The 15,710-nt window shown below is 37.2% G+C and overlaps 1 protein-coding gene across 2 annotated transcripts; it reads right to left on the bottom strand.

The window, feature by feature from the left end:
• Window positions 1–1,554: 1,554 nt before the first annotated feature.
• LOC127642345 (galectin-related protein B-like) lies at window positions 1,555–15,427 on the bottom strand. 2 transcript variants are annotated; one of them, XM_052124956.1, is made up of 7 exons: window positions 15,333–15,427; window positions 14,218–14,254; window positions 12,593–12,695; window positions 12,125–12,211; window positions 11,957–12,045; window positions 7,550–7,739; window positions 1,555–5,391 (listed from the first exon to the last, which is right to left on the bottom strand). In XM_052124956.1, exons 3-7 carry the CDS (start codon window positions 12,623–12,625, stop codon window positions 5,248–5,250), a joined length of 543 nt encoding a protein of 180 aa, XP_051980916.1. In that variant the 5' UTR covers window positions 12,626–12,695; window positions 14,218–14,254; window positions 15,333–15,427; the 3' UTR covers window positions 1,555–5,247. The 2 variants fall into 2 exon arrangements, with proteins under 2 accessions (XP_051980916.1, XP_051980918.1); XM_052124958.1 differs by lacking the exons at window positions 14,218–14,254; window positions 15,333–15,427 and adding an exon at window positions 12,815–12,868.
• Between the last annotated feature and the right edge of the window lie 283 nt (window positions 15,428–15,710).

Raw genomic sequence — 15,710 nt, 5'->3', positions numbered from 1 at the left:
ATTGAGGTTCAAAATGCTGTACTTTTAATTTACCCCAAACTATAAGTTACGTAAATGTCATTGTTTGAATTTTGTTGGCTCAAGGTGAATTCATCTTTGCAAGAAGATACATTGCTTTACAATACTGAGTTCACACGAGAGGAAAATATATTTTTGTGTACTTGCACGCTCTAAATATAATTTTGAGCGCACAAAATGTTGGCAGATATATAACTCCATACAAACCTGCCGTTAAACTTTGCACACATTCTGCTGTCAGAATACACAGCTAGCGCACCTGGATGACGCAAGTATTCATCCTCGCAAATATATTGAATGACATTGAAAAAGAAGGCATTATTTTAAGTAGAAATATATCCTGTTACCTGAACTGCATTGCCTTGTAGCTGCTAATGCAGATGACACTAATCTGCTGTGTTTGAGAAGTAACCCTGTCGATCTGCAGTGTAGTGCCATGACTGCGTGGGGTCAACAGTAACGCACTGTATAAGACGTGCTAGTTGGCGCACGTTGGTGACGCCACATGTAAGACCGGATGCCAGATATAGTAGAAAATCAAAAGATGAGATTTAATTTTATTATTATTATTATATTTTTAAATATATTTCATCCATAAATCACGCCACTCTTATTATTATTTAACAGTTAATTAATATAATTTTCAGAAGCCCTGGTCAAAATGAAAACTAATACAAGTTGTAAAGAAGTAATTGATATGTCCCACGTTTTTGCACTTTTTACTTTTTGTTTTGTTGAATAATTGTATTGTGGCTGTTTTAATATGGTATAATGGTTGCAATTTGTGGATGTTGACATTTTTTGTAGTGGAGAAAATATACGAAACCCTTCCCTCCTTTATCTATCTATCTATCTATCTATCTATCTATCTATCTATCTATCTATCTATCTATCTATCTATCTATCTATATATATATTATCATATTATATATCTAATACATTCAAAATAAGACAAGAGAGTGAATTGATTTAAAAGATGTTATATATGATTCGCTTAAATAATTAAACTGTAACTGTCTTAACAGGACCACAGCCACCTCAAAGAGGAGGTTATCACCTTTTCTTTGGTTTGGCCAACAACACTCCATTTGAACACAAGTGTCATTACCGTTTCTGAGAAACCATGTAACTTCTGATCTTTTTCAAGAATAGAAATGGCAACCCTGTATTCAGGCGTATAGCTCCCTCTATTGGTTACTTTGATCACATTTTACTTTATTTTATTTTTTTGAATGAACATTTCTTGACTTTTTTTCTTCTTTCTTTTTGTATTGCCAGTTAATGATGTTTGAAATAAGGGCCAATGTGCATTGCTAATACAAATATTAACTATGGTTAAAAAAATAAATAAAAATAGACTTGTTCCAAAAAATATGGATCTCCAGAATAGAGATCAACCAATAGAGGGAGCTGTAATCTTGCCCTATATATCTACAGAAAGTTTAAGTACTGCCAAACTGGCCAGCCATTTGAAAGGTCAAGTGAAGCTTTTGTCAGATGTGTATATAACAGGCTATTCATTACTTCAAATGCAGTAGGGATTGGTTTATTGATGAGTTAATCAGTTAGAAAAAAAACTCATTGAGGTTACAACATTCATTAAATAATGAAACCTAACAAATAGTCTGTAAAACAAAAGTACAATCAACAATGCGCACACATACCAATTTTTCAGATAAACTTTGTGTTTATCCTGCTGGCAATGTCACAACAGTAAAAATCATTTGGAGGAACGATCTTAAGTGTCCATTTAGAAATTAGTAATGCACATTTCTATATACACCACCCCCTTTCACCCAGTTGCTACTCTTTAGGTGTGCCATATTGCAACATATTTACTGTGGATTCTGGGGGCAAACATTTAATACCCTGGCAAATTATAAATAATTTAATGTTTTATTTGTTGTATTTTAACAATTGCAGCAATTGCTTAAACCACACATTAAAAAAGTGCATTTACATGACAGAAATTAAACTTACTTGAAAAGTGCTATTCAAATTTCAGTCTATTGGTGTAAAACGGTAGTAAGAATTCTGAAATTTAGATCCAAAACACCAAATCCATAATGCAATAGGCACATTTCAAGTTCTGAAAGCTCTCTGCAAATATTGATGTAACTTATGAGAATGATTATACAAGAACATTTATCCAACACCACAAACTAGCTCTATAAGTAATGGGCCACTTTATAAATACACATAACCTTCTGAAATAGTCCTCAAATTCAAAACTGACATTATTAGGCTCTAAAAGAAAAACTCAGAATATCCATCAAAATTAAAAAAAAAAAATAACATGCAAAGTGACTTAGATTTAATGAACTTGCAACCAGTTAACACTCAGACTAAACATCACATACACTAGCAAACACTCTTCTTAAGTGTTGAGACATTATTTTAGTAGCAAAAAAATAAATAAAATAGATATATAAAAAGAACGAAGCATTTAGAGGCCCTGTTTAGTATGTACATCCAAAGTTTGAAGGTTTCATACCAAAAGTTCACAATTGGGTACCATGACATTCATTTTGACTGTTACAGTTTATTTTGAGATACAAGACAAGAAAAAGCATTAGAACGAGAATCTGTAATCAACAAGATCAGTAGGATCATAGGGAGAAAGGCAAAAAGTCTGCCTGTTTCAAGTCAACACTATTGGCATTATCTCTTTATATGCTTTGCTTCACCTGTTACATTTTTGAACAAGCTTTCTCCCTCCCCATTTTTCAACTGTCCAAGTGTAACACCTTTTGGTTATACTTATCCTTACATACAGTACTCCCTGTTCAGAGACTAAATGAGGCCCAAAATGATCAGCTTCACCTTTAAAACATTATCATACAGAATGAAGCAACTCACAAAATATAGAATTAGCAGTTAAAATGGTAATACTGCTAAATGTGGCCTGGAGACAGACTTCAACTCATAAATGTGTCTCATTTAACTCTGCATTTGAAAATGTGTTTTGAGGATCAATGCTAGCTTTACTAGAAAGACAGATCTGTGGTCATAGACCATATTTCTTGTGTTACAGTACCAATACTCATTAATCTAGCTCTGATTAAACATTAGTCTGTGGCACATGAACAATTGAAGAGAACATCAGCCAGGCAGAGACTGATTTGAGTACAATCAATGTTTCTTTTCAAAACAATAAGGAGATTTAAAGGGGTCAAGACAATTTTGCTTGAGGTTCACTTATAATAATAGAAAAGTATTTGCACAAAAAAAAAAAAAAATTATATATTTGTAAAAGATTATCATTTTTCCACTCTCATTCTGACCCTCTGTTAGAAACACAACATTTTGGTGCTGCTTCTCCTTTCAGGCTTGACAGTAAACACCCACTGCTATGATTGGCTCTTTGCTCTTGACTGACCAGCTCTCTTCTTGTGATGTCACTGCACACATGGGCGGACTATGGAAGTGATAAGATTAAATAAGAGTTGATGTGTTGTTATGGAGGCAGTCAGATGCAATTTTCTACCACAGTGTGACATCACAATGTGGAGAAAGTAGAAAATGAGTCGTTTTAGCAGCTTGGTTTTAACAAATGCTCTTTTTGCAGTGAGGAGGAAGTTTTGAGTTCTGAAACGCACAGTATATTTTTATAGTAGAGTGACCTCTTATATATCGAAATATCTAGGAAAATTTGATTCTTCATGTCATGACCCTTTTAAAATAAAAGTTCCCTATTGCACTCATTAAATATTCAAAATTCTATGTGATGTGCATCAAACTCTGCTGTGGACAGATGGATATTTACTGGTGTAAAGTACTCTCTGGCAAATATATAAGCATTATGCTGGACATTATTAAATTACATGACATTTAGTCAAGCACTTTAGCAGAGAAAGAAATAGAGCAGCATCAAACTCCCTCTTTTAACAGGAAGTGTTCAATGTCTTCCTGGACACAAGCAGTGAGTGAAAGTATAATATTTTACAGTATTACAAAACTGACAATACTGAATATAATTCTAAAAGATGAGAAGCATGGTATGTTTTTGCACTTCAGAGCAATTATGCACATTCAGAATTGATGGGAAGTCCCTAAAAGGCGCAGATGGGCAGAAAACACTGCAAAACACGCAAACTGTTGAACCGTGGCAGTGTGTTTATATTAAGAGGAGTGACACAAGGAGTTTGAATAAGGAATAAGGGAGGTGGAGGGATTAATAGGCTTTAGCGTGTTCTCACTTTACACTTACTTAAGCTACCGAAGCTTATGAGTGGATGACTGTACATTCAAGAAACAATTCAGCCCTATTATTTATGTTCTCCAACGTTTAGGTGCTTATAGCAGTGTAAACTTCAAATGAGAATAACTCATCACTACTGAATTTATGGACAAAAGCTTTCATTCCTAACAGAAAACAACCAAGGTTGCCAAGGATTTTTCATTATAGGCTACTTTTGTTCTAAAATAATGTGTCATGTTGGCTTGGAAGAGAATGATTGGATGATTAAGCCACCCAAATAAAAAGCTTCATTAAAAAAAAAAAAAAAAGACGAAGCCTTAATTCAAATAATACTCGTATGATATTCTACAATACCACCCAAAAATGAAAAGTTGCAATAAACAAGAAAGGTACACTATTTAAAACATGTCTGCCATACACCCTGCTACACAAACAATCCAGATATCAAGTATTATCTTTCCCCAAAAATATTTCAGTAATTGAACTTAAATAATGCAGACATCAAACCAAACCTGGGTGGATCTAACTTAATTTTATTCTGATTTAGGCATTTGAAATTTGCTTTAAATAAAGGAAGCCAACTTTTCTAATTTCCTGAGTCTTGGATAATTTTTGAGACTACACTGCTAGACTACAAAAACGTATACACTGGCAGTATCTATTCAGAGCAGCTAAATCCCAGTGATGCATGGTAATGCCACAGAGTGCATTTCAAATAGGGCAGTCCCTGGAAACGTACCGAAACTAAAAAACAAATAAGCTACTATGTGAAGCAAAGATGTGAAGGAAAGGAAACACATCTGATATTGCAACCTTTGACAAACCTGTTATGATTCAAAACTCAGAAATTATTACAGTGAGAAGTTAGAGGGGGAAAAGAGAAAAGGACAGAGAGAAGAAAAATGCAGATGATGTTGACGCCTTTGTGCGAGCGGCAGCCCCAAGGCCTTCACTGCTTGAGGCAAGTGCTCAGGCAGGCGTAGTCACCTGTGCAAAGTCCTTTCTGGAGCATGCTCAAATGTGCTTGGTTAGCCCAGCTTAGTGATCTGAAGACTCCCATCTATCCTGATCATATTAATGGCCAGCAAAGACTTTACTTTGTGATAAAAGTCAAACAGCTGATGTCCATCCACAAAGATCCTAAACCGCTGGTGCTCACAATGGATCTCAATCTGTACAAATGGAAATAGGAGATAAACAAAGGAAAGAAGAGTGAAATGAGATGAAAAGAATCCTTTGTCAGTCACTGAGACACATAGTGAAAAGTGTGCTGAAAGGAAGTAGTTGTCTAACTTTGCATGACTGCTTATCTCAGCTCAACATTTGGAAACAGTTAAGGATTGATCCAGTACTGAAGTGACCCATTTTTGGTAGCCTTCAGCCCCATTTACAAACAATAACTGCTCATTCTCTCTAAGCATCTTTGCCCATTGTTGTGGTATGACTCTCTGGCATATGGAGTATTTCTGTAAATGGCCATTAGGAAGAATAAACCTATGCTATATTTACGATACACCCTCAAGACTACAGTACATATTACTCTAAATTAAATGAAGTTATGGTATGCATTTACAAAACCATGCTCAGATCTATACTCACTCTAGAAACAGAATTTGTTCTATTCTAAAGAACATAGTCGATACAATGTAATAGATTTCATCACTTCATTGTAATGGTATTGTATTTATAGAGTGCTCAATAAGAGATATGTAAAAGTCACTTCAAGTATTTTTAACCAGAGACCTTTTTACTCATAAACTATAAACCATTATTCTAAAGATTGTTCGAATTTCCAGAGGGAACCCATGGCTAGAAATGTCACAGTCCTGTCACTCTGGATTTTGGTTTGACGGGCATCATCGTCCCATGTCTGTCTTGTGTTTCGGTTGTATTCGCTGAAGTGTGCCTTCAATCCGTCTTGTTTCAAGTCAAGAGCACGGTGTCTGGATCCTGACTTCCTGCCTGGTTCAGTTTCAGTCTGTGTCGGGATCCAGACACTCGTGATCCATCTGTTATTGATGTGGGTGCATCACGCTTATTTCATCTTGGCAGTATGCACTTGCGTCACTAGTTTGTCTGGCTCTCGTGAATGCAGGTGCGATTCACATCGGGCTTGCTTTGCACACCCGGGTCGCGGGCTGTCGTCATGATGTGCTGAGGTTTGGTCCCTTCGTTCTAAGGTGCCACGGAGGCTGTTCCCCTGCCGCTGTCAGTGCCCACGGCCACAGAGGCCGTTCCCCTGCCGCTGCTAGCACCCAAGGAGGCTGTTCCCCTGCCGCTGTAAGCGCCCACGGCGGCCATTCCCCTGCCACTGCCCATGGCCACGCAGGCTGTTCCCCTGCCGCTGTCAGCATCCATGGACGCCATTCCCCTGCTGCTGTCAGCAGCCACGGACGCCATTCCCCTGTCGCTGTCAGCAGCCACGGAGCCTGTTCCCCTGCCTCTGTCAGTGCCCATGCCTGCAACATTCAAAGAGTCAGAGCCCACACCTGCCACGGTCAACGAGCATGTTCCAGAAGCCTTGTCCGTCCCAGAGCCAGCATCTGAAGCCTCGTCCGTCCCAGAGCCAGCGCCTGAAGCCTCACCCATCCCAGTGCCAGCGTCCTCGGTCATGAATGCCACTCCCACAGCGGTGCTCGTGGCTGCTCAGAAGAGGAGGAGGAGAAGGGATCCTCTTCCCCAGTCGCTGCTAGCACTCCTCCAATTGCTGTCTAACGGAGGTCGTTCACCTGTCACTACCTGTGCTCACAGCTATGAAAACTGCTCCCCATCACTGCCAGTGCCCACGACCACAGAGGTCCACAGATGACCACAGACTGTCTGTTATTGACAATGGTGCATCGCTCCCTATTTTAGCCTCCTCGTGTGTGCTGTCCAGTGCTAGTTCGTCTTGTTTCCAGTCTTGTGTGTTCAGTCGGGCTTGTGTCTTGTTCCAGTTAGTGTGGATTACCTTCCCTTATTGTGTGGTCTGATCAGTCCTGTTTCCTGTTTACCCTCTGCCCCAGCCTGTCTTTACCCTACGGGGCTGTTTATGTTTGTTTTCCCCCCTCGTGGGGGAAATACAACCCTTTTTTGTTGTATAAAATAAACTGTTATTTTTTTAACTCTGCGTTTGGGTCCTGAGTCTCTTATTCCCTACAATCTTATTCCTGACAAGAAACTGCTAATTCTCATCCTGGTTTTAAGACTACAAATTGAACAGTTCTATATCAAATGTTTTACAAAATACAAAGTTAAAATTATACAGATGATTCTGTAGCTTAGCCATCCACCCTCTATTTCAGGGTTTAGAAATCTAAGCATGTGGACGTCAGTGCTTCTCCTCATTACCCTGAATGGCTGGTCTGGTATGAAGGGGAAGTAAGCTATGGCTGCCTCCTCCTCACTCCATTTCCCCGAAACTCGTGCATTCCTCAAGAACTGTCTGTCAGTGAATCGTGCGCTGAGTTTGAGAGCCACATCAGCAAGCTCCTCATCATCCTTCTCATCAATGTGGCCACATGTCAAAATGATTTCAAAGCTGTGCAGAAAACAAACATTAAGCAAGTAAACCCTGTTGAGACCAGCATATGTTGTGTTTTGAATATTTGTCTCTGGCATGCAATTCTGGTTTGCTGGTGTCCCCACGGGGGTTCTTAAAGGAAAAGATCACCCAAAAATGAAAATTCCCTCATAATTCACTCACCCTAATGCCATCCCAGATGTATATGACTTCCTTTCTTCAGCAGAACACATTTGAAGAAAAATATCCAAGCTCAGTAGCTCCTTATAATGCAAGTGGATGGTAACACGATTTTTGATGCTCAAACAACACAGACGATCAGCATTTACTTCATTCATGATATGACTCTAGTGGTTAAATGAATGTCATATAAAGTGATATGAATGCTTTTTGTGTGAAAAAGATCAATATTTAAGTACTTTTTAACTATAAATAATCACCTCCATTAAGCAGCGGTATGCACGTTAACAAGAGGGCTGAGGTCACGTGGTCTCTCGTTTGATGTACTCGCATTGCAAAATTGAAACAAATTGAAATAAAGATCTTAGAAGATTTTGATTTAAGAGGAAAAGAGGAGATACAAGTTTTTGCATAGACATATTTATTTGGACCTGGAGCACAGGGAGATGGAGGAGGCTGAACCAACAAGCCCCAGAGAGACAGAGAGTTCAGGAGACATGTTGGTACAAATGTAGGCAATGCCAACAGAGGTAGACAGCGTCTGCTGCAATGAATGGAATGTTACCATGCCATCGCTGGTAAGACCTTGTGACCTCAGCCCTCTCATGAATGCGCATACTGCAGCTTACTGGACAGGATGATTTATAGTTAAAAAGTACTCATATAATGATATTTTTAGCAACAAAAGCAATCATATTACTTTGTAAGACGTTAATTTAACCACTGGAGTCGCATGGGTGACATTAATGGTGACTGTCTGTGCTTTTGGAGCATCAAACATTGTGTTACCATCCACATCAATTATAAAGACCTACTGAACTGAGATGTTTTTCTTCCATTGTGTTCTGCTGAAGAAAGAAAGTCTTATACATCTGGGATGGCATGATGGGAGTAAATGATGAGAGAACTTTCATTTTTGAGTGAACTATCCCTTTGACTGGCTTAACTAGCTAGAATTTTTACTTTTTACTTGTGAAAAGTTATGATGGTCCACCAAACAAGCCTAACTGTGTGCTAATGTGTCAAACATTACAGATATATATTCATAGCAATTTAGGTTGAGCCTTAGCATCCATTCTTACACTGATTGAGCCTTACAGTGCTTTCCTAATAGATCAGTAGTCTGTTTAGAAAGGCTGTACATTTCTAAGCTAAAATTAAGCATTAGTACCACTTAGCCATCGATATATACAGTTGCTATAAAAGTCTACATATCCCTGTTAAAATTGCAGTTTTTTTTAGATGTAACAGATGAATCCAATATAGATCATGTTAGATCTTTTTTTACCTTTAATGTGATATTGAAACTAACAAAATTCAAGGAACAAACAAATAGAAACTTTTAAGAAAAAAAATGAAAAATGTCAAACTTAAAATTATCTATTTGCTAAAGCGTGCATCCACTTTTATAAACAGCCATGTGACTGTTTTGAATTCACCAATCACATTCAAACTCTTACTCAAAGGTAATTATAATCATCCAGTCATCAATTAAGTGATGCTGATTAACTCTGAATAAAAATCAACTTTTTCTGTAGGAATTTCTTGGCTTCTTCTTGGTTGCATCTTACTGCTGACGCCATGGGCCACAAAGAGCATACAAAGGATGTGTGGGATGTCATTGTGAAGAGGTACCAATCATGAGAGAGGTACAAATTAATTTCCAAAACATTAGATGTGCCATGGAACACCATGAAGGCCATCATCAACAAGTGGAGAAAATGGGGCACCACAATGGCATTCCAAAGTTTGATGGCATTCCTCTAGAAATTTGAGAAAACTTATCCGGGAGGCTGCCAAGACATTAAAGGAGCTGCAACAATATCTCAAGTACTGGTCCTTTGCTGAATGTGACAACAATATCCTGCATTCTTCATTTGTATGGTCTATGTGCTAGGGTGGCAATACAGAAGCCATTACTCACACACAAAAAAAACATCCAAGCCTGCCTAACTTTTGTCAAAATAAATATCCAATGTTTTATTGTCTGATAAAAACCAATATGGAACTTTTTGGCCACAATTTTAAAAGGTATGTTTGGTGCAAAAAAAGACCACTCATCACCCAAACAACACTATATGCACAGCAAGGCATGGTGGTGGAAGCATCATCAGCTGGGACTGGGGCACTAGTCAAGGTAGAAGGAATCGTGGATAGTGCCAAACACCAGTCCATTTAGGCACAAAACCTGAAGGCCTCCATTAGAATGATGAAGAGTAATTTCATCTTTCAGCAAGATAATGACCCCAGACTTAAATGTAAGTCAACAAAGGAATGGCTTCAGAAGATGATACACGTTTTGGAATGGCCCAGTCAGAGCCTAGACCTTAATCCAATTGAAAACATGTGGAATGAGTTGAAGAGGACTGTGCACAGGAGATCCCCTTGTAATGCGATCGATCTGGAACATTTTTTGCAATAAAGAATGAGGAAAATATTTGACAATCAAGATTTTGATAGACTCTTGACTGAAGACTGGCTGCTGTATCAAAAGCAAAAGGTGCTTCAACCAACTATTAGTTGAGGGGTGTGCACACTTGCACAACCAGGTAATTGTAAGTCATGTATTTATTTTCATAAAAGGTTTACATTTGTTGTTCACTTGAATTTGATTGGATTATCACATTAAAGGTGAAAAGATTTTACATGACTTGGGTTCATCTTTTAGAGCTCAAAAACCTGCAATTTTAACAGGGGTGTATAAACTTTTAGAAACTGTGAGGACTAAAATGTGCATGATTAATTACAATGCAGCATAATTACAATTTAAAGACTAGCAAAGCAAAACACAAGCAAAGAAAGAAACTGCTTTAACTCCTAGGCCAGGAACCATTATTGCACTCTCAAAACTGACCAGCATGTTCAAGAAAAAGCCCTGCCCATAATAACTACTCGAAATTACATATAAAACTAATATTACATGCATTATGACTGTTGATTCACTATACTGATGATCAAGCTTCATTACAATACCTTGATTCTTTTGGCATCTATTTCCTCACCCCAAAATGAAAATGTTCTCATTTACTCACACTAATGCCATCCCAGATGTGTATGACTTTCTTCTGCAAAACACAAACATTCTTAGAAGAGTATCTCAGCTCTATAAGTCCATACAATGCAAGTGAATGGTGACCAAAACTCTGAAGCTCCAAAAAGCATAAAGGTAGCATAAAAGTAATCCATAAGTCTCCAGTGGTTTATTCAATGTCTCCTGAAGTGATCCAACCGGTTTGCATGAGAACAGACAAAACTTGAACTCCTTTTTCGCTATAAGTCTTTACATCAGCAGTCTCCTTGACGATCATGATTTTAAGCTCGATTACACTTTCTAACACTCTGCTCATCCCTCAAGCACTAGAAGGTGAAATCGATTACTTTTATGCTGCCTTTATATGAGTTTTGGCACCAAAGTTTTGGTCACCATTCACTTCTATTATATGGACCTACAGAGCTGAAATATTCTTCAAAAAATATTGGTTTGTGTTCTGCAGAAGAAATAAAGACTCATATCTGGGATGGCATGAGGGTGAATAAATGATGACAGAATTTTAATTTTTGGATGAGCTATTCCTTTAAATATTTTACTGTATCCCTACTCCGCTTTTTTGGAGTTGCTTGCTAGCTGAAAGAGCCCTGTTAGTATTCCTTCCATCTAACTCATAACCAACTGCCTTCACCTCTTTAACTGTGAATCAAATTATTCACCACATATAAATAGTTATTTGAATGTGTGTTTCTAAGGACACACCCTATGCTCTCACTGCTTTGAGATTTGTCTCTTTGACAGCCAATGTAAACACCCATCAACACTCGGCAGACACCTGTGTAGTGCATCTCAAGCAGAACTCTAACCCAGTGCAGGGATTATAATAAATCTCATTGTGGTAACGTAACCGCAGTGTCCACTAAACTGGAGCTAGATCCTCTTTAAACAGCACTAATGCCAAAAATGCTGTATAGGCAGGCAGCTCACAAGGTTATGGATATTCATAAATAAAACAAGCCAAAAATCTGTGTTCATTAATAACTAACCCAAGCCAATGCAAGCCTACCTGTCTGGCTCTGGATCAATGATGCCCATGACAATTATCTTCTTACCAGGCCTCAACCCACCTCTGATCCGTCCACTGAAAGGAACTGTCTGGGATAGGGGAGGGGGGCACATAAATCACACAGTAGACTACAGTACAAGGTAATAACGTTTTTAAAAGAGACTCTACCAGAATACGAGAGATGTCTTCTTTATCGGGAGAGATTAGTCCAGCATCTCCGAATGAATTGTTAAGGTGAAGAACTTCTTCGGTGTTCTTCCATAAAGATAGAGAATAAAGACAAGATTACACGTTTAATGCACGTAACACGAAGCCTGCTGCTATGTGTATTCAACACAGAGAGAGAGGACGTTTAAAATCAGATACAGATAAGGCACAACGTAATATATTCAATCCCTGAAAAATGATTTGTCTATTCCGATGCTTCACGTCTGTGGTGTATTTAAACATAATCGTTCTGCATTTCTGTAACCGAATGTATGAGAGACAAAAAAAAAAGTCAACACATCTCCTGTGATGGATACAGATTTTCTATCGCACTTTATATTAAAGATACCTTTCCTAATAATAGCAAAATTATACAGAACAGAGAAATCCAAAACATTGAATCATTTCAGTGGTATTTTTGTAACTTACTATCGCGTCCTTTTCCATGCTCGCCACCGCCATCTTGAACAAAATACCATAAGATGCTATTCAAAGGCGGTCCATCCCAGGAATCTGTCAGTGTCGTGGCAGACTGAGAGGGAGATGTAATGCGGTGTTTAATGTCAAGAAAATCGTAACCCAAACAGAAATATTTACTGATAGAAATAAACAACTCTATTGTCCACTTAGTGAGAGAGAAATTAAACTGACGCGGATTATTGTACGGGTGGAGGTAATCCAGTCCCCAAATCCCATATGGACCTAATCTGCTCATCTTTCATCGGACCTCTTAATTACCAATATTAATAATAACAAGTCGCCACAATTGTAGCACTTGCGTGTGTTGTTATTCTAATCTGGATATTTGTTTGCCTAAAGGAAGTTTACACTGGAATTTTTTAAGGTGTTTGTAGTATTTCAGTATTTTTTAATACAGATGGAATGTTGGTGGTGAAATACATTTTATACACTACATTCTTTGCATTTTCTGATGGTTCATTTAGAATAAAAATATTTTTCGAATCTTTGGAATGAATGAGCGCTGCGCTCTCAATGGACAGGGTGATCCCTAGTGGCACAGTGGCTGCAGTGCTGGTGTGTTTTTCACGACTCATTTAACTTTAGGAACTCTCATATGACGTAAATCCGTGTGTTATTAAATCACATGCTACTTCAGGAACACTCTATTATATATGTTTAACATAAATAAATTCGGAGATTTAATTAGTAATATTGTATAATCAGGGTTGGGAGGGTTTCTTTTGCTTTATTACAGAATACATGCTCTAAAATGTAATTTGTAACGTATTTCGTTAAATTCCTTAAGGTCAGTAAAGTATTCTAAATATTTTGGATTACTACTTCAGCACTGGTAGATTATAAGTAAGAAAAAATACGCATCAAAAGACATTCTCTGAAACACCACATCTTCTACAGTATTGATTCTAAAACATGTTAAATCTAACTGATCTTGTTTTAAGGTTTTTTTTTATATTTTTACAGGAACAATACAAAAATGATTATCAAGAATACGATTATTGCCCAATTATTATTATGATTATCAAAGGTCTTACTAGAAAAAAAAGAAATATGATCAAATGTGAATTTTCTTGAATAAAAAATATGATCGGGTCTGGTAACATGTGCATGTAAAATGGCTAGAAATAGCATTTTAGCTTAGTGTAAAGCTGACAATTTACACAAGGTTTATTTCTATTTCTTCTGCTCCAAACTTACTTCAAACTTACTTCTCTGTCTGCTCGTATGAATGTAACAAATCATAAGAAAGTGTTTCACCGCTGTTCAAATGCACTTTGAATCGCATAATTTATATGTATAAATGTTTTCCATCTGAAAGGTCTAAATATTAAATGAAACAAATGACAATAAAATACAAAGTAATCTCTTCAGTAATCAAAATATTTTTTGAATGTAACTGTATTCTAATTACCAATGATTGCAATTTTAACTGCAGTAGAATACAATTACATATATTTTATATTATAAATACGTAATCCCATTACATGTATTCATTACTCCCCAACCCTGTGTATAATGTAATAATATTAAAGAATTATTTCACCCCCAAAAAATGAAAATTCTCATTTACTCACCTTCCTGTTCTTCCAGATCCATAAGACTTCCTTTCTTCTGTGGAACAGAAAATGAGAAAATGTTAGCCTCAGTCACCATTCATTTTTTCCATTTTATAAAGTGAATGTTGAACATTCTACCAAACATTTCCTTTTGTATTCCATGGAAGAATGAAAGTCATTCAGGTTTGGCTCAACATGAGAGTGAGTAAATTATGATAGTATTTTTAGGCAAACTATTCCTTTAATAACCAGAATGTGTACCACAACTCTGAACAATGTGGTGAAGTGAATGGAATACAATGTCAAAATGTTTTTTGTTGAAATAATAATAAAAAATGATCATCATAATAATGAAATTTGCATCCAGTGGTACTAAACTGTCTTTATTGGTATGAATGAAGTATTATAGCCAGAAACCAAATGTTCTTCACAGATCTATTAGGTTATCTGTTGGAAAATGCCTGACCTCTTTAAATATTTATTGATATACTGGAGGCATGAATGACAAGAGCAATCCTTTTGCCACTGAGTGAAGATCTCTCTCTCTCTCTCTCTCTCTCTCTCTCTCTCTCTCTCTCTCTCTCTCTCTCTCTCTCTCTCTCTCTCTCTCTCTCTCTCTCTCTCTCTTTCTCTGAAACAACTATACGAACTGCTACACATGGGGCAGTCTTGAGCAGTTAACAGTCTAAATATGAGTTTGGGGTTTTGGTCAGAGATTGGTGTCTGCAGTTGAGCTGTTATCTGCCCCTATATAATATCTGAATTAAATAAAGATTATTTGGCCCTTCCCAAACAATTATTATTATTACTCTTAAATGTATTCTTTAAGCAGATAATTTTATCCAAAGTGACTTATTATTATTTGTTAGTTGCTTTGGATAAATGATTAATGTTATTATATTTGTCAAAGCATGGGTATTACATTTTGTGCCTTAAGAATGAGAAATGTTTTTGAAGAATATTCTGTTATAACAAAATGTAAACCTTATGTGACAGCAGAAGGTTGCATGCACTGTGACCTGCTCTGTCCATAAGTGTATTTGAGCATGCAAATTTAATAAGTGTTTTTAGCAGTGCCAGACTGTAATTAGGTTAATGCTGCAGCCACTCTCCCACAGTTCCATTCTTCTCACCTGCTCAGGCGGAAAGCACCACAGATGAACTTGGCACTGCCCGCACTGCTCTGGCCACTTCCCTTCCTGCCGGACACCTCACCCGCCTGTCTCATATGATACCAATGTCCAATCCTTTAAATGATAACAACCATCAGCTACTAATACGGCTAACCATAGAAAATGTTGCTGAATATCTGGTGTTTAAAAAGCTGTTTTTAGAATAGGGAGTACATTAGCAGTGCAATCACTATTGTTTTATGCATTTATAAATTTCACACAGAAAGAAATAGAGTAGATGTTAACTTAAAAAATATGTTTAAAATGATGTAAACTTACATGAGATGAAGAATCCAGCCATTGCAGTAGCCGGTTTTATTTTACACGGAGCAGGTCTCC

Source organism: Xyrauchen texanus, unplaced genomic scaffold (assembly GCF_025860055.1).
Source record: "Xyrauchen texanus isolate HMW12.3.18 unplaced genomic scaffold, RBS_HiC_50CHRs HiC_scaffold_559, whole genome shotgun sequence".
Classification (NCBI taxonomy): Eukaryota; Metazoa; Chordata; class Actinopteri; order Cypriniformes; family Catostomidae; genus Xyrauchen; species Xyrauchen texanus.
This window is presented reverse-complemented; position numbering and strand designations above follow the sequence as displayed.

Coding starts and splice junctions, on each gene's coding strand:
- LOC127642345 (XM_052124956.1), bottom strand. CDS start 12,625: ATGGCGGTGGCGAGCATGGAAAAGGACGCGATA. Junction 12,212..12,592: donor GCATGGAAAAGGACGCGATA/GTAAGTTACAAA, acceptor TCTTTATGGAAG/AACACCGAAGAAGTTCTTCA. Junction 5,392..7,549: donor TACCAGACCAGCCATTCAGG/GTAATGAGGAGA, acceptor CCATTTGTACAG/ATTGAGATCCATTGTGAGCA.